This window comes from Geospiza fortis, unplaced genomic scaffold, assembly GCF_000277835.1.
Source record: "Geospiza fortis unplaced genomic scaffold, GeoFor_1.0 scaffold162, whole genome shotgun sequence".
Classification (NCBI taxonomy): Eukaryota; Metazoa; Chordata; class Aves; order Passeriformes; family Thraupidae; genus Geospiza; species Geospiza fortis.
Genome location: NW_005054316.1, coordinates 3539441 through 3564350, shown reverse-complemented (window position 1 = coordinate 3564350; position 24910 = coordinate 3539441). Strand labels below are relative to the sequence as shown.

Here is a 24910-nt window from a genome sequence, read left to right as displayed (position 1 = left end):
GCACCATGACAGCTGCAATACAATAACAAATTTCTTTGAGTAAACAAGCTCAGTATCTGGATGCAGCCCTACCTGACAAAATCCACCATGGCAGCAAAGGATACTTCACATCCTCTGGGCTTAACTGTGTTTCACATAAACCAGCTTTGATCAAGGGCTGCAGCTGCTTCCAGATGTAAATGTAATTGGGCCCTACCAAAATACTAGGTAGTAGCACGTGTTAGTTCAAAGGGAGAGTGCAGCGAGCACAGCAATATCGCTTCTGAGCCGACAGACAGGAAGCTCTGCCCTGCACTTGCTGGGCGTCCTCCCAGGGCACAGAGAGGTGATGGCTCATCTCTGCCTTGCACTGCTAGCAGCTGCAGACAGGCTCTGACAGGCCCCAGGCAGTGCTTCTACAGCCAGATCCACACTCTGGGAGTGTTTGGGAGGCTCAGTCAAATCACAATTCAGCTTTTGTTCTCCCAGTAAGGTTATATCCAGATCATACTATAGTTTTCTTTTCCTCTGTACCTATGCTCCAGAAGGGGAAGAGCCAAGAGTGACATTCTTTTATTGCCTTAGCTTTATAACAGCTATGGGAATTTCTTTAATACTCATAAATAAGGTAAATAATAAGGTATGATTTTATTTTTAAATGGAACCCTAGAAAGGCAGCTCACAGCCTCCAGGTGGCAAGTCTCAGAAACATCCACCATGTCGTGCAAACAGTTCCCTCTCGTCTCTGCTGTCTCCTGCCATAATGCAAATCCCTTCGAAGATGGAAAGGTGTAATCACAGCAGCTGGTGGGGATGTCAGGAAGGAAAGGGTTAAATGCTGAGGGTAAACATCTCCTGATTTGTAACCTAGTCAGCAGGGCAGAGAAGATCTCACAGATAAATCCAGCCTGGAAGCTTCTCCCCAGCTCAACTGGTTATTTCTCAGTGGCAGCTCTTACTCATCTGAATCTAGGTGGAGCTCCTTCCCTCCCTTCATCCCTCCCTCCCTCCCTCCCTCTCTGCTGTGTCTGTCCTGGCTGAAAAGCCTTTCCCCAACATCTGCACAGGCGTTCTCAGGTGCCGGCAGCGCCTTTCCAGGAGCTCAGCAAAGGCAGCCTGTGGCAGAGAGGCCTTGTCCTGCCAGCACCTACCCCCCGCCATGGTGAAGTACGGCCTGGACTACACGCGCTGCAGATGGATCCTGCCCCTGCTCCTGGGCATCGGGGTCATCTTCGGCATCATCGCGCTGGCGGGCTGGGGCTGGCTGGAGTCGCAGACCTTGCCCTACGTGCTGCAAGCGTCGCTCTGGCAGATCTGCAGGAGGGGTGACCAGGGCGGGGCATGGAGCTGCGAGTCCCTCATGGGCTACGGTAAGCGCCGACAGGGGTGGCGAGGAGCAGGCTCCGAAGCAGAGGGTCACATTCCCCAGGTCACCTTCCCGCAGGTCTCCTAACTGCATCACCCAATACCTGGCATTTATATATGAAGCCACAGGCAATAGGGACTGTCACTGAGTACACCGAGGCTTTTGACTAACCGGGTGAAGAAATAAAATGGCCTCGCACCCCTGTGCAGAAAAGAACCTGGAGGATTACATAATACATAAAAACCCACGTGTGGTATGGTATGGTGCAAAAAATAATACAGGATTTTTTCCTCTCTCGGAAGAGTCTGGTAACCTCTTCTCACTAATCACTGCTTCCCAAAACTTAACGGCTACCGGTGATCAAACATCCAAACAACAAGTTGTGTGAGGAAGCCTGGCATTAGTGTGACAAGCAGGTCTGAGTGCCAGAAACAGGGAGGTAAAAATGTAAGATGGCAGCAAGATATTCCCAGGGAGTGTCAGGCTGCAGAATGCTGCCCTGAAACTGCTCCGGTAGGTGGGTCGTGTGAAAGAGTCTCCTTGTGATTATGAAAGAAATCTTTAAAAGATGAAAGGATTTCTTGTTCGTACTAAGTTTTGGTGAAGCATGCTATTAAACATGTTGACCTGGGTGCAATCTTCAGTTTGAAAAGACATAAACCACAAGTGTGGGAGAATAGCCCAAGAGAAGGGTCACTCTGGATGTGCTCTGTTCCTTTTTTATTTTTCCTCTTTTTTTTTCTTTCTGTATATTTGCTTTTGGCCATGGTTTGAAACAAGTAATAGTGAATGAAGGGCTGTTAGCTTGAACTGGAATAGAAGTTCAAGAGTTCTTAAAATTTTTGCTCATTCAAATTACAAGGAAGAACCTTTTCTCTAAGGGCTCAGAATCTCAGTTCTTCTTGTTAAAAATAAGAGTAAAAACACTTGCTGAAGCAATCTCAGGGATCATTTATTACAGCACTTCAGAATTGTTCCTGAAGGTTTATTGTATGTCATGAAACTCTACCTTCTATGCACAAAATTCAGCTGTAATGAGTTAATTGCAGCAGGCCTCTGTGAGTGTAGGGCTCCAGGCATGACCAGCTCCACTGAGCATCACCATCCAGCCCTGCTGTCAGGGCTCCAGCATCAGCTCTGTGGCTGGGTATAAATCAAACCAACAAACGGTCCTCTGCCACATGGCATGTGAGAGAAGGAGAAAGAGCATGATGCTTAGTAGAGGGCTCTCAGTCCTGAGTTTGCTCCTAAGTTTCCTGAAAAGCAAGCCCTCCTCTTGATCTCCAAGTCTCCAAGTTAGGCCCTGGAGAATGCTATGAATGCCAGCTTTAACTGGATAGGAAACACAGAGATGTTTCACCTTGCTTCTCTTGATAACAGAAGAGAAATTTCTCCTTAGTTCTGGGACCTACGTAGGTGTTTGGCATTTCACTTCCTTCTTTATCCTGCCTCACTCTGATAGCTTTAAATTCTGCAGCTGTATGCACAGTTTCCCCTGGAAATTGGACAGCATCTCCAGACAAATCAGGGAGGTCATCCTCTGTGTGGACTGTCCTGCAATGTCTGGGGTTACCATGAATCACATCCACAATAAGTCCAGCACTTTTTACACTAACATTTTGGACTTGGTACACACATGCAGGACATTATCCAGTGGGTACATTGGAGAATCCAGTGATTCTTCTGAAAGCATTAGAAATGCTGTTTGTGCCCTCATTAGGCATGCATCTCTCACCTGAACTCTTCAAGGTGATTAAATACCCAGGAAGCCTAAGCAAATCCTCAAAATCCTCCTAGACAAAGTTTCCTGGATATGTCTGGCACAATGGAGTCGCCTAGCCAGTGGGAGAATATGTGAAGGCTGTATGTAAACAAGGTATGCAAAGGCCAGGTAAGAATGGGTTACGCTGCTAGGCTTCTGCCTTTGCCAGATTATGCCATTAAAATGCAGACCTTGCCCTTCATGGGGGTGAGTTATCCCTGACCAAGAAGAGGACTGTACACCTGACTGTTAAGGTTGCAAACTCATGTCACTGTCCTGATCTTTTCCAGACCTTTCCCTTAGACCCCTTCTTGACAGAGGTCGGATGTGCTCAGATCCAATCCTGTTCTCTATTTTTCCGTGCTCAGTGATGCAGGGTTGGGATGTTTCTTTTGTGACTCCCACCTTTTCTCATGCAGGGCAGAGGTGGCTGATCCTGGTCTTGGATTCCACCCAAAAGACCAGGCCATGAGAGTATCTCATTTGTCAGCATCCAGGTCTTGTGTTGAGCCTGATTGTACCTGCATTAGTGATGAAATAGAGGCTTTTAGTCATTCTGGGATTAAATTTATCTACTGTCCTCCAGAAAGGTCATGGAAAACAAGCATTCAGCATCATGTTCTGTGGGATGTTTAACTTTGTGCCAAGCTAAACACAGTGCTGGTTAAACAAAGTGTAATTACACGCCTTCCTGAGCACAGAGACAAAGATGTGATGTAAACCTAAAGGACATAAATGTTTTACAGCATTCCCGAGATGAGATCTCTTTTCCCACCTCTGTTCCACAGTTTCCATCTTGTTTCTTCTGACCTTTACTCTCAGCTTCCCTGCCTAATCTGCCACTGGCTGGGTAGGTTCTGAAATTTGGCCCTCCTGCAGGGGTGGTTTCACTGGTAAACATTATATGTATGTGTACCCCAGCAGCTGCCAGCAAATATTGTCAACATGACTTGGACAGTGTAGTTATCTTAATCCACTACAGTCATCTTCATCCTATCATAATTAGATGTAATTGCAACATCCTTGCAAGTTGTTAATTATAATGTGCAAATTCAAATCAAATTCTGCACGTGCAATGTTTATAATTCCCCTTGAATCTCAGTTGTTTGGCTCAAGATATGTTTATACACTTGAAAGGCAAAAACCCAGTGTCACTGAGGTTGATTATATTGGAAGGGAAGAAGGTTGAATATTTCGCTGGCTGCATCAGTGCAGTTCAGAGGTTTTGATTTTTTTTTTTTCTTTTTTTTTGAAAAGGCAGTGGAGTAACTCCACTGGTGCACTGCTAAGAAAGCATCTGCTAACCCATGGTCTTTTGCAAAGTTGATGAGCTCTCTGGAAAGTGAGAATATGAAGAGTTTATACATTCTGTTATCTTCTCAAAGACTTCAACTCATCTGCTTTAAACATATGACACCCATGTAGACTTTATCAAAGACTGTTGCTTTTCAAGCACATTTAGTTCAAATAAATAGAACTTGATATGAAAAAATATCCAGTTAGGACACTTACTCAAAATGCAGGGAATTAAGGATGAGGGACTGAGAGATTCATTGCTTTTGCTCTTCATTGTTCTTGCACTTGAAAAAACAAAGGGCTCAATCTGATGACATGCTTGAACACATACAAAGAGAGATTAAGACTTTTTGGATAGATAATGAGCAATATGGAATGTACCTCAGTGGGACATGGCTGAGCTTACAAAGAAAATGCCCAGGTTAAACCCCATCATGATGCTGGCACAGCACTCCTTTGTTTTTCTTATTCTTTGGCTGTATTACCTGTCTTGAACAAGGTGTGTCTTGCAGACCTGAGACATTTCTTCAGTATGTAATTTATTCCACTGCAGGCTTTGAAGATGTTTAAACATGTGTAGGTAAATACATAATAAAGATAAATAATGTGGGGGGAAAGAACTGATTTTATTCATCTGAATGTGATGCACAAAGGGTGAAAAACTTGTGACTACACTTGTCCCTTCTTATCTTCCATCCAGCCTTGCAGTTCTTCCATTTGCAAATGCTGCCATCAAAACAACTGTAATTTTAAAGTGTACATTGGCGAGATCATTTTATTTGCATAGTGCAAACAGAGATCTTGGGGAAAAAATCAGGAAAAGGCATTTCCATATGGCAAGTGAAATCCACATCTTCACTTATTTTCACATAGTAATATTATATTATATGTTTTTCCTGGGATGTGTGGAGGGGTTTGTGGCTGTGGAGATTAGTGGAGGAATGAATGATTTTGCCATCTGGAAGGGATCCCTTTGTGCAGCTTGTCTTCCAGGCAAATAATGGGCAACTGTGTTCTAGATATCCAGTTTTATTTTTGTCTATGAATATGAATGCAATACTGCAAGATAAGAAGGCTAGTATAGTATGATTATAATGAACAAAATCTACTTCAAATATGACAGCAGATAAGTATGGCTACAGGATAAGTGAAAGAAGGAAATGTTGCAAAAGTAATATCCTTTTGAGAAAAGAAGTATTCTGCATCCCCATTGATGAGTAGTTTTTTCCCCCCATTTTGCCTGTACCAGGCTTTTGTTTCCAGGGAATATTTTACCACAGTGAAGCATCATTTATTATCCTGGAGGAAGAACAAAATGGAAATCACTTACTAAAAATACCCAAGTAGTGATACAACAGCAAGGTTACATGGTGTAGCTGGGGTCAGTTTCCAAAGTCTCTCTCTTAGTACTGCATCTAGCACTGGCCTTGCGCTGCTGGCCACACAGCTCTCCCTCTGGAAAATGATCTTCTCCATCAGAGCAGTGGCTCATTACACCCGGGGCACAGGACAGACCAGGCACCAAGTTTTGCCACTGCCACACTACCTGCATAAAACTGTTTTTCCTTCCTCCACATTCCCATCATATCTGACAGCCAGCACCTAATCCCAACATGGGGAAACCCTTACTTGCCTCATGATAAAGCAAGCACCCTGAGCAGAGTGACATGGGGATATTTTCAGAGGGGCAGGATGGGATACAGCAGATGGAGGACAAACAAGATGTCACAGTGTCTCTCTGGCATCTGAGGGTGTCTGTACATCACAACAGAAATGAAGTAAACAAGTAACTGTGCTTTTGAAGTAGGGACAAGCTCACTGGGCCTTTATTGCAGATTTTTCCTGAAGTTAAGGTTCTGCACTTAACAGCTTTCAGAATTTGGTAACATCGAAGTAGTTTTGCAAAAGTGTCTTTGCAGCTGGGAAAGAGGCTGGGGAGGTTTCTGAGCAGATCAAGAAGCCTGTGGGAGAGCCCAGGATGGAGCCCAGCTCTGCTCTGTGCATGGCCTGGATTAAAGGGCAAACCTCGACTCCTTTGGCACAGGGTGAAATGAAAACAAAAGGTTGCTGCTGTTCCTGCTGTATTGTAGCATAAAATAGTTATATCTATATAAAGTGGTTGTCTGTAGCTTTAATTACAGTGTGTAGAGAAGCATATGATTTCCTAAGACATCATTTTCCTTAAAGTATAATGTTCCCTGGTATTAAGCAGGGAGAAATGAGATTACAAGATTAGTTACCGAATAATGTAGAATACTCAATAATTATTCAGAGTTTAGAATGAGAAAAAATACAGTTTTAAACATATAGCTAATGAAAAAATCACAACAGTGTTTGTAAGGAATGATGCAAGAAGGAAAGAAAACATTTGATTTTTCCCCAGCTTGTAGAAGACACTCCATTGTTTCTAAACAGGTATAAGAGAAGGGATCAAGGCCAGAGCATTTAATTACCATGGAAATTTTTATTCCTTATCTGCAATTTCTTGTGTGCTTTCCCTTGTAGTTTTAGAGTTTGTACTTTTATAATTTCTGTGGCAAATTGATTTAATCAGATTATTTTCTAAATAATAGTAATGCTCTTGAGCAATTAATGCTCCAGAGAGCAATTGCATGTGTAATCCCACTGTTTGTTATCCAGCCTCCCCTTAATAATTACGGTTAGATTATGTGGAAAAATAGCAGTCATGTGGAACATTCTCATCTGCCCATCAGGAGATACGAACTGCTGGTGCTGAAGATTTTGAGGAGATCCTCAACACTTTGCATTTTCAGGCCCTGAAGTCCTGAAGAGAGGATTCTAGTCACTTACATAGGAGACATCTCTGCTGACAGCATGTGGAAACTTGTGGCCAAACTCTCAGTCCTCTTCACCTCATCTGTTCCTCTAGTTTATTGAGGTAGTCTAATACAGTATTTCCATAACAACATCTCCATAGTGTGAACAGTGATAAGGGCTGCAAGATGCATTTCATATTCCAGTGTAGGTTTAAACATATTACTTAAGTGAGAAGGTGTTAAACAGCAAAAGAAACAAAACTATTAGAACATTCTTTCACATTTCTGTATCACTTTTTACTGGCAGCTTGTGCTGTTCTGAGACACCTCAAACACACTGACTCAGTGAGCATTGTAATGCCATGTTTCTTCTTCATCGAGTACCATTACAAAATAACTCATTGCTCAAAAATTCCCAGGAACTCAAAGTAGCTTGTGGAGTGCTGACACTAGCCTGTGTTCCAGAGGTATCTGGCTTCCTTCTGCTAGTACTAAATAACACTTCAGTCCTGCTGAATTACTAATCTGAAAATGAGTACATTTAATGTCGCCTACTGCGCTGACATATGCATGCTGTGCCCAAATCAGGCTCCAGAAAAATAGGAAGTCTCTGTGCAGTTCATTTAACAACCTCATCAGCAGAAAGCAGAAAAGGACCAAGATTTTCAGGATGCATTGTAAAAGCCAATTCATTAACAAGAAGAGTAAATAAATTCAATATATTTTTATGAGTACAAAGCATGACTTCTGCTTATATTCTGAGGGCTTTATTTTGCAAATAGTAAAATTTTGCTTCTATCAGAAAATCAGATCCAGGTTCACAACTACGGTCTGCTAGTGGGAAATTCCCTAGTGCAAAAGGTGATTTTCATCAAGGTTTCAGAACAAAGTTTGCTCACAGCATGAAAACTGCAGATCAAGAGTGACAACAATTCTTGGTTCATATGGAAATAAGATGTAAATTCAGTGTTCATTAGTCTCAAATGACTTTGGGAATATAAAACTTAAAAAGAACTTTTTTTTAAAAGGTTCCACTCTACTGTTTTGATTAAAAGTCCTAGTTCATAGCCTGTATTATCATGGAAATCGATGCTGTTTAATTCACATTAAATATTTCAACCCACTCAGGGGTAATTAGGGAGCAGGTACATCTTGCTATTCTCATTAACTGAGCTTATGTAAATGAACCGATTAATCAATACTTTACCTATTTTATTTACCTGACCCTCCCAAACCCCATGTACACATCCAAGTATAAGTAATCCTGCTTTAATTTAAAATAAATAGGAAAAAGAAATAGGAGGAAAAAAATGTTATAGGAATAAAGTGTACGAGGCTGAGCTTTAATCCTGAGATTTTCCCAGTGTGTGCAACTGCTTCTGAAGAGAATGTGAGATAGGGGTACTCCCTGACTCTCTTGTGAGCAAACCTTTAATTCTGAGGCACTGTGTGTGCATTATACTTAATATCTAACTTACTCTCTTGGTCCTCCCTTTGATGATGGCTCTAGCCCTTCTGCCCCTTCTGCTTTCCCAGCACTAAGCAAGCATCAGGGAGCAGCCCTCATTAATGCAGAATTTGCAGAAGCCAGCTTCTAAGTCAAGCCTGTACACGTCTGAGCTTATGATGAGATGAATTTGAGCCACTCCCTCAAGATGCAACTGCTCCTCCCCTCAAATTCAACTCAGAATCACTTTTAAGTTTAATTGCTTGCCTCAGTAAGAAAGGAGGGTTTCAGATTACATAAAGGTTTTGCCTGTGTTTGTTTGTGGGTGAAGTCAGGGGTGAGGAATTAATAGATTTTTCCTTTAAAGGAGTTAAAGCCCAGCAAGCTACACTGAGCTATCATTTTAGCATACAGCTATGGCCAAAACACTGCCTTCTGCTAATGTATACTATGTTTTATTGATAGAAGAACTACTCATAAAGGTTCTTTTCCTTAATGTTGTCATCTAAAATCATTATTATGGGGTAATTGTCCTAGTGTCCTAATCCTTTCTCATTTTTATGGGACCTGTTACTAATCCTTGAGAAACTTTGGCCGTGACATTATCCTAATGTGAACCAAAATAGGTCATTCTCTGTTTTCATGCTTGTCTTTTAAATAGTGGCAAGATAAAAGCTGGTTCTGGCTTACACAAAAATGACTTTCATGAGATAATACTCTGTTATTAAATGAGAAATCCATATTAACAGCCGATTAATTCTAATAAAGTAATTCTAGGGGGAAAAGAACCAATTTACCAAAGAGGATGTTATACAGAAAGACTAAAAATGCTGTATTCCATTGCAAAAGATATAAATTTCAACCAAAAAAATCCTCCAGTATTGACTACCCATATGAAAGATATACAGAGAATGAAGTTCTCTGAATGAAGATCCAGATGCAATGAAGACAGAAATTCAGAAAATAGTACATATGTAATCATACCTTTGATATTATTTTCCTCCTTTTATTCTGTTCATAAATTATCCATGAGTAATATGTGATCTTCTTCTCAGTTGTACAAACTTCCTTTGAAATAATTTTCAGTCAATGGCTTTCAGTCTGCACATGCAGTTTATTCAAAGGAAGCTGCTTTTGATGGTTTCTGATTTATCTTGGCTGTATACAAACACATGCACACTGGTATTTCAATGCCAGCTCACGTGATCAGCAAACAATTGCAGAGATTATAGCATGCATTTGTTTCCAGAAAGAGCACAGAAATTCCCCACAGCTGGCAGTGTTACAGAGTCAGTATTTCCAGAAGATGGGATTTTGCACTGTGTCCTGTTGCACAGGTAACACAGGAAATCCAGAGTTCTGATGATAGTGGCATGCATGTACACCAGCAGCTTTGGCTGGTAGAGATGTTAATGGGTTAATGGGTTTGATGGACCACCTTAAGAGTCATGCTAAGGGAACACGAGTTCTGCTGCAAACATGTGCACTTTCACATGGAAACTTTCTTGAGGAGAACCAGCCAAAGGGAAATGGGTAGAACCTGGCCAGAGCAGTTCCTTTTCAAAGTGAAGCATGTGCTCTGCAGTGCTCACCACACCCTGACAAAGAACGCCAGGTTGAGAAACTCAAGTGAGTTCAGCTTTGTTTCCAAAATAATGCTCTTTCTCTTTAATCAGAGAGATGTTAAACAGGTTGAGCTCTGCAAACTCAGCCGAGAAATATCCTCCTTACGTACAACACTGACCCTTTAAACAGAGAGATGTTAAACAGGTTGAGCTCTGCAAACTCAGCCGAGAAATATCCTCCTTACGTACAACACTGAGATTAATCGCTACCACTGCAGATTTTTGTCCTCCTAAAGTTGCTTTGCAAGACTGCAGCTAGAACTACAGGGTTTATGTTTCTTTCCCTCAGTGTTATGAAGGATAACAGAGCAAAATGTCTGTTACATTTTCTTTCACCCCTCCCTGGTTCTTGTGAATTAAACCTACCCTTCCTCAAATCGCTGCACAATTCACTGCAGTCAGCAAGAACCTCTAGATAATTGTTGGTGTCTGTGAGCTGACAATAAATACTTGTTTTTCTTTCCAATGCTAGTTGTGTATTTAGCTTCCAGCCAAGAGGAAAATTTGGAGAAGTATGTTTTTATTGATCATACAAGGAGTGGTACTTCTGAACTCTCTGGGGTTGCTTTCAGAAAATGTCACCCAAGGAGAGACTCAGCAGTTTATGTGGTGTGGGAGTACCAGAAGAAAAACATGGGAATGTTATTGTGAGTGTTTTCCCATGTTTTGAAACACATACACCAGGAACTTAGGCATTTGTATTTGTCATGGAGGAAGTAAAGGTTATATGCTATTTTCAAGACACAACAGCCCTTTTTTTGAAGGTACCATTTGGAGCATGAAGATGACAGGCTAAGGAAATACAAGGTTTGGTGGTTCAAAGTTTTGGCTCAACTGACTGCTGAGCAAGAAAGTTTGTTTCTTTTTGTGTGAAGCACCGACAGTGTTTACACTTTCATAAACTGTAGAATGTGTGAGGGAGTAAAATCAGGAAGGCAGGAAACTGGAGATATTCTTAATCCTGGATGTCTAATTAAGTCCATCAGCTTCCCTATGGCTGCAGCCAGATATAGGATAATCAAAATGTGTTTATATGGTGCAATGCAAGAGGTAGTCATGCTGCCTCCAAACTGAGTTAGCTTTAATAGGAGAGTAATAAATCTGTGTTATTATTGAATTCTGTCTCAGCTAATTATGTAGCTCATAAGATATCATGAGCTCTGTCCTGGCATGGAGGGCTCTTTCTGGTCTCTAAATTAGCTCAGGGGTCTTCTCACAAAGCAGGGAGTTGTAGAAGTCAGGCACTTATTTCCATTTTCCAGTGGTCACATGTTACTGTATCCACTTTGGACAGCCCAGACTCACAAATAACTTCACTTTGGACAGCCCAGATTCCAACAAATCACTGCTGAGTGACATACAAAGCTCTGTTATCACAAGCACTGTCCTCACTCGCTTGAGATAGGTATGAGAACATGGGTTCCTCTTGCCTGTTTGGGATAGAAATGTCTTGTTTAAGACCAAATTGCTCAGAAAATTGTCAGTTAGAAGGAGTTTTGAAGAGTAGCTGGTGTGTAGCTGCCCACAAACCCTTTCAGAGTGTTCACTGGTGTTCTTTCAGCTGATGGAGGAACTGAAAAAGGGAAAAATGGGACTGGCACCAAAGTGTTACAGGATGCTGCTGGTATTCAAGGACACTTTTGTATAAACACGTTTCTTTTCTCACAAGCGCATTTTAACTCTTAAACAGCCAAAAATCATCACCATTTTGGGGCTGAGAAAGTAGATCTCAAAAACTACTGAATATTTTTACAAAGTCCGTTTGATATCCTGTAACCTGCTGCTCCCTCTGTTTCAATTTTTGATTTGGTGACAGGTAGACTGGGCCCTTTCTGCTTTTAACTGCCCTCATTTTACAGCCAAGAATACACTGAATTGGTGTTGCACCTGAGTGCAAAGAATCTAAGGATTCTTTGGCCTGGAGTTCATATTTTTAAGAAAAAGCTTTGCAGATAGAACAATTTATTTATATTTTTACTCAGTGTTAGAGATAAAACCCCTCACAACGTTGGAAGATAAGAAAATATTTGGGACTAAATTAGCCACTTGCTTATCAGTGTGTTTTGACCAGTTTAATTCTTCTAATTCTGACATTTTTAAGGAATTTTAAGTCTTAGTTCTGTTTGTAAAGAACTAAGCTACTCTAGTACTCTTGGCTGGCACAAGATAAAATAAGGCTCTGAAATACAGAAACAGTTGCAATTATTGCTGCACAAAGCATTTGTTACCTTTTACTGAAGAAAGGTAAGATGTTTACACACCATGGTCTTAAGAGTACTGATAGCTGCTGCTTTTTGCAAAGGGCAGATGAACTTAGAATCCTTTTCTTCAAAAAAACCCAGTAGAGACTCACTCTTCATGCACTCTCCTGTCTTGGAACTGTGTGATGTTTTTCTTCCAACATTGAGGGTTTTTTTTTTTCCTTTTGTAGAACTGGGAGCCAGTTGGCTGTCAGTTCTACAAAAATTGGCTGTCAGGTGATTGAGCAATGCCTCCAAATGGTGTAAGCATCCTGCAACAAGCAAGTCTCTTCTTGCCACATGGGCAGTGCCCAGCGGGCTGGGCGTGCGCCCAATCTGCTTCCACACAGTCACAGCATTTGGAACACTACTTCAGGAAAAACACCTGGCTGAGCCTGGCGGGGGAGGGATCTGCTGGCATGGGCAAGGTGCCACCCCACATGTCTGCAGCCACCAGGCACAGCTCCCTGAGCCCCCAGCCCAGGTGCTGCTCCCACCCCAGGGCTTAGTGCTCTACCGTCAGCTGCTCTTGGGAAGCAGGGCTGAGCTTTGGCAGACGGGGAGGTGGAACTCCCAGGACTCCCTGGTGTCTCAGAACTTGCTGGGCAGGCAGCTGTGCTCTGAGTCTGCTCCTTTGCCTGGACCACAAGCAATTGTGCAACTAAGAAGTTCTAGATGTTCTTGTAATTTCACGTTTCTACCAGAAGTATCCAGAACTCTTGTATCCAAGAGCAGTGAGGTCACCATTGCTGAGAAAAATCTCTTATGGCCAGGTGCCCCTTTCTTGCTGTTTTAAAGGGGTAACAAAGAGACTAGGAATAGGAACACCTTCAATGGGGTATATTGAGCAGTGTAAGAAATTCCTCTCCTCTACTGTTTCTTCTGATACTCTGCCTGAGGTGCTGTCCTCCCTCTTGCGTCTCCACACTGCACACTCTACCTCTGAGTCCCCTGTAAACTCCTAGAGAGAAGAGTTTGAGCTAAAACAGTGGGCTAGAAAATGAGACGTAAGAACACAATTGCTGTCCCTTTCAGTCTTCTCAGGCAGCTGCCTGTTTACTGGGAAGAACGACCCAGTTGAAAAGCCCTACAAGCACACAGAAACTTTGTGGAATAAGAAAGAGAATGGAGATGAAATAAAACTGAAGATGTAGTGCAATAGCTAGAACGCAGTAAGAATCATAAAGCAGGGAGAATGTTGAAAAGCAAACAAATGGGAAATTGGTTTTGACGGGCTGAGGGGTAGAAAAGGATAGCTGGAAAATCCTGATCCGTTTTTCTTGCCTAATAGTAGTGGTGGTGTGAGCCCTGGGGAAAGACAGGTTGAACACCAAGCTTTCGCTCACTGGGGACAGGTCAGTTGCTTTCATGCTTACCTGACTCTGGTCAAGGGAAAGGCAGGACACTTTGCATTTTATTACTTCAATGCTTAAAGCAAACAAATTGATAGGTTACTTACTCAGTTTCAGAGGGAACTTTTACTGAACAGCATGCACTGCAGTTAAGTTGAGTTGTAATTATTGTCAGGGTTGTTTGGGCTGTGATAATTTTTTGGCACTGCTGATGCATATATTTGGTTAGAAGCCAACACTTGACAAAGACATAGTGGCTTCGATGAGGGGATGAAATCTGTAGATGCCTAGCAGACTTTAACTGCTTACTCAATTTAATGCATAATTTAAAATGCGTCAAAGTGTTTTTTTTACACCCAGACAATTTGATCTCTTTGAGCAGTAGTTGCTCCTCAAGTCTTGAAATATTAAATAAATATTATTTTTCCAGTTGTATTATGTTAGTGCAATATGCTTTGCTTTAACGTGTTATAACATAAAAATTTATAATTTGAAAATGAAAGAATTAATATCCGGAATAAGCTTTTTGAATTGAAATGGTTCTAAATTTGGACCAAAATCAGAGATCCAATCTCCCTACAAAACAAATTCCAAATCCTTAGCTCCATTTAGGACACAGAGCTAAACTAAGGCCGAAAGACAGAAATCACTGAATTTTGACATTTATGGGTTATTTTCATACCTTTAAGTTTGCCAGATCGGTTGTGCTTTTATAAACACTTTGTTTAGAAGGAAGATTTTATTAGTTCCAGGGACAGTTTAATTCTCCTTGTCTGTGCAAAAGGAAGCTGGTTTTATGGCATCTGCTGAGGTAATATTTGCTATTGAAGGACAGCGTCCAGTTTTACACCTTTAAAGCCATTTCTCTCTTAATTCTTAGTTGTTTAAACTAAACAGTAAGCTTGCATCCAAACCTCCATTTCATTCTGCAGGAGAAGACCAATCTGGAATTTTATGCATTCTGCACTTAGCACATGATTTCTTGTAGAACTGAAATGCACACCTATAAGAAGAGAGAAAGCTCCCATGCTTTTTTTCTTGGGAGATGATCCTCTTTTCACAGGTTTTAAAATTAACTCTTACTTACTAACCAGAGAAAACAAGCCTTTGTTTTTGTTTTTGTTCCTTTCTAATATATCTTCCTTTTGATTTCAGCCTGGGGAAGAGCTGCTGCTGCCACATACCTGGTTGGCTTTCTACTTCTAGTCATCTGTTTTGCACTGGCCATCATAGCTTTTGCCATCGACACACTTCGGTTCAACTTCATCCGTGGGATCGGAGGCTTGCTTTTCGTGGCTGGTAAGGCAGCATGTGGGGTCAAGTTTAGCTTGTGCAGATATATCCATTCCAGAACTGATATTTTCCTCAGCTGATTAGATACCCAAGTCTCTGCCTGTGTGCAATTGAGCTCTCTATGAAAAATCAAAGTCTCTCATGGCACTGGATTGATTTTCAGATCCTTCAAAACTTGGATGGGTTTAGCTACAGGGATTATGGAGGATGGCAGTGGTGCTGGGTGTTAAACATTTTTTTGTTTTCTCCTGTTTCTTCAGCTGTGTTCTCCATCATGGGCCTGGTCATTTACCCAGTAAAGTTCTCATCTGAAATTGAGATGACAGGAGTCAATATGTTCAGCTGGGCCTATGGCTTTGGCTGGACCACCGCCATTATGGAAATATGCTTGGGATTCTTCTTCTGCTGCCTTCCTAACTATGAAGATCAGATCCTGGGTAATGTCAAGCCCACATATTTTTACTCTTCCCCATAAGCACCAGGAAAAATGTGTTCATATTCCAGAGATACCTGACAGACTAGCTACGTTTTTCAGAATATTGTCATCAGATGTTAGTAGAAAAGGCTGGAAACTTTTCTAATGTGTGTAGAAATATGGCACTGGCATCTGCAGTAAAGTTATCTACTCTATTTTGGACCTTCAGATCTGATGTGAGTTGATCACATAAAGCACAAATGTTAAAACCCCTTGGTTTTCCTCATTCATTTCCATGAGTGGAGTTTATGTGGATTCCATTGCATTTTAAATACGTTCACAATTGTAATTAAATAAAAAGAACTTATTAAACTGGCAATAAGTAAAACAATGTCTATCTTCCTCCTGAAGGTAAAAAACTCAGAAAAATCCCATTTTGTATCATCTTCAACCTGAAGATTTTGCACAATTTTCAAAGAATCAAATACATTTACCCACTGACTGCCAAAGTAGTAAATTAGTCAGCCAGCACTTCACAGCTTTGCTTCTATTTTTCATTAATTCACTTAAGCCAGAGATAAGGACAGAGTAAAGAAGGGATCAAAGCTCCCTACCAGAGCCAGCATCTTGACTTTTCCTCATTCATGTGGAATATATTTATTTCTAAATATTTGCAAGAGTAAGCAAGGAACACCAGTAAAGCCTTAAGAATCCTGGTGTGCCATTGCTGGTGCCAGTACAGAGTGGGCAGAGGCAGAAGGGATTTCAAGCCACCCCTGCAACCTGCAGACCTGGTTTGATAAAGCTCCTGGTGTGGCTTTCTTCTTGGGTGTCTTGAAATTTTTTTTCTGCTGTATCAAAACCTATGATTTTAAAATGCTCCGCTATACTGGCCCAACTTTTTTATCTAGTCTAGAAAGGTCAGGTATGATGTCCCTGCACCTCAGGAGTTGAGCTGGAGCAGTGTGAGTGTAAGTATCATACAGTTGCTAAAAGGCTCCTTTTTTGTTGATGTGCTGTTCTTAAATATTTTAAAAGTGGAAAGTGTATACATTCATATGTAACTGTAAAATGCATAAATATCCCTTACCAACTCATACTAAAGCTCTCACAGAGAAAATCACATCATAAAGCATCTTCCAGCATCCTATGCTCCACAGTGCCTCAAGCCTCAATATACTGCAAACAATGAAGTATACTCAAGACTCTGTTGGTTTCTGCCTTGTTAAACCTAACTTTATAACATTCAATACATTCTCTTAAGTGAAAAAAAGGATAATAATGTGATGTGGAAAAGGAGTCTCATCTAGATCCTTAACCACTGAGGTTTATTATTGTAACACATCTGCAATTTTGTAATTTTGTGTACTATGAAAAGCCCTGCCAAGTGTTCTTTGTTTCAACAAATTAGAGGTAGAAAATTTTTCAGTTAAAACTTTTCGGTAGCTAAAATTAGTAAAGACACAGGGCTTCACCTGGGTTGTTTGGAGTTTTTTGTTTGGTTGTTTGGTTGATTGGCTGGGTTTTTCTAAGCAGTTAACTCCATTCACTTTTATGGAGTGTCTCCTAATCTTGATCAATGAGATTGAGAGATGGGTAGAGCATAAACAATGGGAGAATGTATGTAACAATGCATAATTAGGCAAGAACATGTAAATACTCTTAAAAAATATTTCCTAGCTGGAAGAAAATCAAAGTGAAATACAGTTGAGAACACAATTAGTATAAAATGACTTGTAATTCTTCGTGTAATATTATCCATTCAGGAGAAAAAACTTATCATAAATATTTTCATCATGCTTATTACACCTAATAAAAGATGGTATCTATGTATTATTTCAAAAATTAGTCTTAACTTTTGTTTTCTACTGAGAGTGGGGAACTGTGAAAGCCCTCAAAGCCTCCTCTTCTCAGGCACCCCCTGGGAGTACCTGAGCGTGCTGGCTGAAATTTGACATCCAGCACCACGACTACAGCTTGTGTTATTCTTCAGTCCTATGCTGGCTGTCTCCCAAGGCCTTGTTCACAAGCACATGAGAACAGTGGACACCTGTGGACTGCCCTATTTGTTTATGGGCTCATGGAGCTGAGTGCCTACACACGTGATTCTGTGCCATGATGTGCTGCAGACGGTAACGCACTCGTGTTCACCGAGTAGGAAACCAGCACGGTCCTGCTCAGGCCTTTTGCTCCACCAGATGTGGCAATCCCCTGAGGAAGCTAAAGAGAGCTTAAGCAACCACCATTTGTGTTTACAGTTTCTTTTGCATTAGCTGAACACTGATGCCTGGAGGAGGGGAAAGGTGCACAAACAAGGTTTAGGAGTGTGACTCCAACCTTGATGAGACAGCAGAGCATAATTAAAAAGCAAAGAAAATCGCCGGTGATCATCCTCTTCTTCTCTCCTCTCCCTTGCTGATCTTGGCAGTTTCATCATCTCCTCTCTTCCCTTTTCCTCCTCCTCCTCCTCCTCCCTAAAGGTGTCTGAGCAGTGACAAGGCTGGTGACTCTGCGGGACACAGCCCCAGTCCCCATTTCCCACTGCCACTTTGCATTCCTCGGAGAGAGGAGGAATGAAGCAACTTGCCAACCCCAGCACAACAACAGAGACTGTAGCCTGGTTCCCTGCCTCAGGCCCTCACTGGAAAGGCTTTCCCTTAAAGAACAAGGTGCATGGGTGGGTGGGTATCCAACAAGCAGAAGTATCACAGATATTAGTAGTCAAATGAAATCCTGCCTTTAGGGCAGCTTGCTTGCAGTCAAGCCAGGCCAGTTCAACAGAGATTCCTAGAAAAACACATCCTAAACCCTGCAGCAGAAAAACAGTGAGAAGGATAAAACTGTTTTACAGATTCTAGTGTTGTTTCCTGTGCCTTCGGCAACAGGGGTGCATGGCAAAAACAGCACACAAAATATAATTGGTTCTGACAGAAATAGAAGCTGGATCCAGGAGCCAACGATGTCCCTCAGTTTAGATTATTAACTAACTATCAACTACTAGATTTTGAACTAAATTGTTAAATTAGTCTATAATTTAAGGTCAAGTACAGTGTTAACTAAGAAAATTGTTAGATTGATGGGAGCTAAGTCACAATCAGAAAGCTTGGATTTTCAGGCAAAGGAGAAGTTAGAGGAAGAGAAGACATCTCCTTAGTTCTTCACCTCTGTTAGCCAGGTTTCTCAATCCAAGTCTTGTCTGTAAGAGAAAAGGACACTGAAACACTAAGAGCAGCACAATAAAGGACTTATAGTTTCATTGTGCCCAACGGCAATGCTAAAGAAAGAGCAGGGAAGAACAGATGTCTGAAGCTTTTGGGAACATTAGGTCTGCTACAACAACAGAAATAAAGATGACTGCCAAAGGCATTGCTTCTATTCCTGTCAAATTAAGAATGAGGGAAACATCCTCCAGCAAACACGTTTTATCTAATTCAACTTCACCACTGAAAAGCAATGAAGAAATTTTGTTGAAAACAAGCGGAATGTCAAGCAGCCCTACAGGTACAAACAAACAAAAAATAATGAGAACTTCCTGCTGGTAAGTTAATATCTTCAATTTAATTTCTGGCGTTTCTGCCAGAGCTTGAACATCTCAGTCTTTTCAATTTTCTCTACAAATATGTCCATATTTCACTTTACATTTCTCAGGCACCTGCTACTTGGTCTTAAAATACATCCTGCTTAATCAATAATTCAAATGCAATCTAGTTTGCAATTGTATTAGTTGTGCATATTTTGTTGTATGAACTACTGACAAGACCGAAGTTTTGACCCCATTGACATCCCTTGCAAAACATTAATTTGTTTTCTTGAGTGTGATACTTCATTGTTGAAGTGCAAGCCCTTTATTTTATGCGTTCAGAATCAATAATATCTCTAATGCATGCTCCATTCAGCAGCTCTGTTTACTTCTGGAATAGGACACTGGTACATGTAAGATAAGAAAGAAGAGTTACAGCTGACATATAATTTCCAAAATAAAGGACAATTCAATGTGTGTAAGATTAGCAGAATTTGGGTCATAATTAAATTGTGTTTTGTTAGATGCACAACATGATCACATGAAAAAGATTCATCTTTCCTTTTGACCCATCTCAGTTGAGTGACAGTTATTACTTCTTGTAATTCAATCTCTTGGAACACTTCCTCACACATTTCTATATCCAGTGGGTTTCTCTGAGTTCTGAGGATAAGCAGATTTAAGAAGAGAATGAAACAATCAAGCTTGTGATGAGGGAAAAAGGAATTGGCCCATTTGCACACTCTGTCAGAAAGTGGGATTCAAACCATCTTGTTAGAAGGACAGTGATCAGAACAAAGAGTTCCTTCTGAATCATATTGGAAATTCCAACCTGAGATTTAAAAGACTGAAAATAATGGGGAGAGATGAAATCAGTTGGGTCTTCCTTTATCTTTTTCCACACTGTCAAAATACTGCTTTTGCCGGAAATTTCGTTTTCAAGAAAAAAACTCTTGCTTTGGTGCAGCTCCATAGGAATGTCTGGGCCTCAATTTTATCTGTAAAATTCTTCAGTGCTAAGTGCCAAAATGCAAACAAGTACCTGCATAACCTTAAGGCTGCAAATGATTCTGATGAGGCCATCAGAGCTGTTTTCATAGATGGTTCCTTAAATTACTTGACATATTAGGGCTCATATGCCCATCTGCACACAGTGGTCAGTTAGATTTCCTGCATATGAAGTGATGCACTAATTATTTTTTTCAATTTTGTTTTTCATTTTTCATTATCAAAGTGAAAATATGGATGTATCATAGGATTTTGCATGTGACTGCTGGGAGTGAGGAAAATTTACAGGAACAACTTTCAAAATTTCAAACTTGCAAAGTTTTCCTGTGTAACATGAATGTGGTGAGATTAGATCAAACTGTCCTTTCTTGGGTAGCTTTTATGAGACATCCTTTTACTTGTGCCCTAGTTTGCCCAAGCCATCTGTTTTTTTGTAAAAACAGTTTTGTGAAAACCTACTCTAGTATCATAATGAAAGGAAATTATATTAGGTATCCATGGAGAATCCATCATAAAGTACTTTAAATTGCCCTTGATTGTTCAAATGCAGATCAAACAGAGAGGCAGATGTTGTCTGTAGGATTTTTCCACAGGTACCCAGAAGATTTAATTATTTGCTGTAGATCTGGCTTACATGCCCATCTCCCCATTTCTTACAAAATAACTGGTGCTCTAGAACCTTCTCCTCAGGAAAACATGAAACAGGTAAAATGCAAACATGAAAAATGAAGGAAAAATATTATCTAAATTATTTACATGAAAACATCCATAGTATCACAATTTAGTCCATAGCTGACCTCTATGTGAATGAGGATGGACCAAAGTTGTGTAAATCACAGTTGGGACTGTGCTGTTATTTCCAATTTTTCATTCTTGTATTTTCTCATATGGAATTCTTCTCACCTCACTTCTGTAAAGCCTTGGTACTTTTTTCATAAACTGTCCTGATTTTACCACACCCTGTCTTGACAAGAACACACGTGCTTGCCAGGCTCATATCTGAAGCTTATACAAAATATTAATGCAACCAGGCTTTTATCCCTTAACCCTCCAACTCTTCTTAAATAAAAAGGCTTGAGGTAATAAAATCCTGCTGACATTAGGAAAATTAGAAGAATGGAGACTTTCTCAGGCTGTTTTAGAATTAACCTTCAAAAGAAGAGAGAACCAAGAACTGAGGTCTAAGAGAAAAACCCAGCCCAGTACAAAAACATTATCCCAAAAATCTACTTGCAGTCCTGACAGCAAAATGGCTTGGGGTGATTAGCAGCCAAATTACTTTTGCAGCTCCCTCCTTCATGTGAATGTGTACTCTGTGTTGCCTTGCAGTCTTTCAGTAGCCTCAACAAACCACCTGGGCACTGGTTACGGAAGGCACCAGTATGCAGAAGGAGGAGCTGCCCATCATGTCTGCCTCTTACAGTGCCCAGGGAAGGGACTTTGAAGGTGGAAGCCCAAAGGACTTTCAGCCCTTGTGTGACATGGCTGGAGTCCTCATGGCAGGATGGGATGGTTGCCCACCTGAGTGGAAAGCTTCCTTCTGCTTTAGCCTACAGTCCCAAACAAGTTACTAACAAGTTGAAACTGCCATTTTATTCATCTCATCAGAGGTTTTTGTGGGAGGGCAGAGAAAGGTTAGAGATTTGGAGGTTCACAGTGGTTAGCCCAGAATTCTGTAAATCAAGGATTAACCGTGTCAAGACTGACAACCCTCCTTAAAATACTGCCATGTATAATACACAGAAAAGGCTAGGGAACAGACACACCTATTTATATTCATAATTGTTAGGCCTGATGCTTTGACACCAAGAAATACTCTGGGTTAGTAACAGGAGGAGGAGTACAAAGAGGTGAAACTTTACACTCTGTCCTGAGTCACATTACAGCTGAGGATCTCCTGAGTCACCAAGTGCTGTCTCTGGCTATCAGAGAAAATTGCTTATCATCTTTTTAATTATCTTATCCTGGCTCTGCTTTGCCATCCATCTGTCATAGGAGGTTGATCTGAAAAACAGTCTGAGGGTCGGCCTCTGATTTCCACCCAACATGTATCACTAGCCAGACAACGAGAACACCTGAACTTCTGGCACTGCCTATGGGAATATCCAGGGGCAGCATTGTCACTCAGAGGTGACAATTCTGAGTTTCTTCCAGCACAGCTTCTTGTTTCAACCACAAAAACTTGCATTTTGTCTGCTCCATACCTTTCAAACCATCCTTTCCCAACCAGCACACTGCCTTCCAAATCTGTGCTCCTGCCTCAGCTGCTGCCTAATTTCCCGTGACTGACACAAAAGGTAATTATTGTCATCCCCAGTAGTGTCTTGGGCACCCTTTAAGCCCTTTCTCTTGCCCAGCCTAGAGCACAATTATTCTCAGCTGGCCATGCAGCAGCCAGATTTGGAGCACTCCTCATCCTGGCCGTGTGAGCAGCAGAAGAAGAAGGTTAAAAACTTCTTTGGTTCTCCATCTACACAGTAAAGACAAGAAGACAAGTAAGGACACATGAACTGTTTGCTAAAGCTCTTTTTGCAGTGGTGGACTTGAAATTACATGTTCTGCCTTCACTTCCCAAGCTCCTGAGGGCACTTGGGAACTGTGGTGCTTGCAGGAATGAGTCCTTTAAAGGTTCAAAAAAAGTGGAAAGAATTCTTTTTAATATACATTTCCACCTCCTCCTGATGAAGCACTGAAGGCTTGCTCTGGAATCAGCAACAGGAGTGTAACTAACACAAAGAATCAAACCAGGAAAGTTCCAAGGAGGAAAGGTGGCTTCAGGCATCGTAGTGGACTATCATCTCCTATATATAATATTAGTTTACACAGAATATTACACAGATCATATACAGCGTACATTTTGGAAAAGGATGGTTTGTTCTAATGTAGTAAACATTGCTACAGCTGGTGTACCAGCTTGGATTAATATTGGAAATTTGGCTTGATATTCATCAACCTTGTGTCATCAAAACAGCTTCAGTCTGTTTGTTTGCAGCTTACCACATAAAAAACCTCAGAAGTCTGATATTAATGTTGCTTAAATGATTGATTCTTTTGGGATTTTTTTTGTTTAGCTTACTTTCATGAACATCATCCCCCCAAAAAATACCTATTTCAGCTTCCTTTTCCTGGTATATTTTTTTCCAACTTTTAGAATAATAAAATTTTGAAATGAAAAATTTGAAACTTCTTCCAAAGTATGTAGGCATGACATTTTAGATACTTAACTTCTATTTTTTACTGCATGGAAATAGTCATCAATGACAAATTTGAGAGTTTCAAGAGATCTAAAGAAGATTTGAGAAGCTGAGATCTTGATTCGCTTTGTAGTGAGTAATCTATTTGCCCCAGAACTGGCCTGGTTCTATTGTAAATACAGTAGCTGCTTTGCTATTAAAAACAGTACTACACCTAATGTAAAGCTAATGTAATCCTAAGAGATTCTTTCAAGCCACCATCCAAACTGAGAGGCTGGCTTTGAAGGTTATCAGATGAGAGATCACAGAGGACTAAGCCAAGTCACAGATGACTGGGCTTGTACGAGGGCTCCTCCGCATTTACTCTCCTGGTTTTGAGTCCCTGCCAAGTCAAACACAAAGACTTTTTGACAGCCTGTGAAAAACATTTTGAAGGCAGAGAAATGCCAAATAACACAGTGCCTCTGCCTTATGCTCCTGCCACTAAAAATGTGACCTGTGCCTTGCTGCAGCTCTATAGGTGTTTTAGTTTTCTAATGTAAGGGTGCTTCATTTCATCTGAAGGCTGGCCTAGCAATAAAAAAAATGAATGAACTAACATGAAGGGGATGTTCAAAAAGGGAATGCTTGTGTTGTCAGTCTCACAGAGCTTTATCATTGTGCTTCCTTCTTCCCCCATGGCTATGGTAAGTAGGATTATTATCCACTTCTTGCAAACAAAAAATATATGAATTAATATCCCTTAAAGGGCAATTCCCATGAGGCTTTGGGACTGACAAAATACTATATAGATGTAAATAGTAGGCAACTAGAACATCTACTCACATGAAATTAAGCTCAGCATGAAGCAGTTGGTCTGGCCAACAGAAAGCCTCTCTTTGAGCTTTAGAGCAGCCAGTGCATTTCTACTGTCACAAGAGAGTAAGAAATACACTGTGCTGTCCTAAGGAGCTGAATCAACGGAAAACCCTGGGCTGAGACGCTGGTGATGAGACATTCAGTATCACTTCTTGGGTAGAAAATGCCCTCAGGCTAGGGCTGGGCTGCTCCAAACCTCCTTGGCAAGGAGACAGGAGGCACAGTCATCCAGCACTTGGTGCTGGGGAGCAGCTCCCCTGCAATCGCTTGAGGGCAGTGAGACAGCTGGCAGAGAAGCCATCACGGCACCGAAATTAAATTTACAGGCTGCTTTCCCATGGCTGTGCTGGGACATAGCAGGGTGCTTTATAATTATGTTTTAGGAGCCTCCGCCCTCTTGCCCTAATTTCCAATTAAAGTTGTACCCTTCCCAGGAGAGATTGCAAACATCCTATGAATAGGGGGAGGCGGCCGGGAAGGACCATTCTGTGTAGATCAATAGTAGACAGCAAGCTGAAAAAATTACTTTTATGCCACAACCAGCAGCTATTCAGCCTTGTCACCTAGTTAATTTTCTCTTCTAGACTTACTGATGGTGTATTTAAAGCCAAAAGGAAAAAATGGACAACTAATGGAATGGAAACATGGTGGGAACAAAAGGAGAGGGGAAACAGACAAGGCAGCAAAGCAGTGGAAAAACAGCACAGCTTCAGTCTCTATGCTCTTCCTATTGTCTGCCAACTGTGACTGTCCAGAGTGGCGTGCTAGGCTGGATGTA

The 24910-nt window shown here is 41.1% G+C and overlaps 1 protein-coding gene across 1 annotated transcript; it reads left to right on the top strand.

The window, feature by feature from the left end:
- The first annotated feature begins 1066 nt into the window (after positions 1-1066).
- LOC102041213 (p53 apoptosis effector related to PMP-22-like) lies at positions 1067-17344 on the top strand. Its single transcript, XM_031056284.1, has 3 exons — positions 1067-1349; positions 15000-15143; positions 15398-17344. Exons 1-3 carry the CDS (start codon positions 1139-1141, stop codon positions 15610-15612), a joined length of 570 nt encoding a protein of 189 aa, XP_030912144.1. The 5' UTR covers positions 1067-1138; the 3' UTR covers positions 15613-17344.
- Positions 17345-24910: the final 7566 nt, after the last annotated feature.

Coding starts and splice junctions, on each gene's coding strand:
- LOC102041213 (XM_031056284.1), top strand. CDS start 1,139: ATGGTGAAGTACGGCCTGGACTACACGCGCTGCAGATGGATCCTGCCC. Junction 1,350..14,999: donor CGAGTCCCTCATGGGCTACG/GTAAGCGCCGAC, acceptor TTTTGATTTCAG/CCTGGGGAAGAGCTGCTGCT. Junction 15,144..15,397: donor AGGCTTGCTTTTCGTGGCTG/GTAAGGCAGCAT, acceptor CTGTTTCTTCAG/CTGTGTTCTCCATCATGGGC.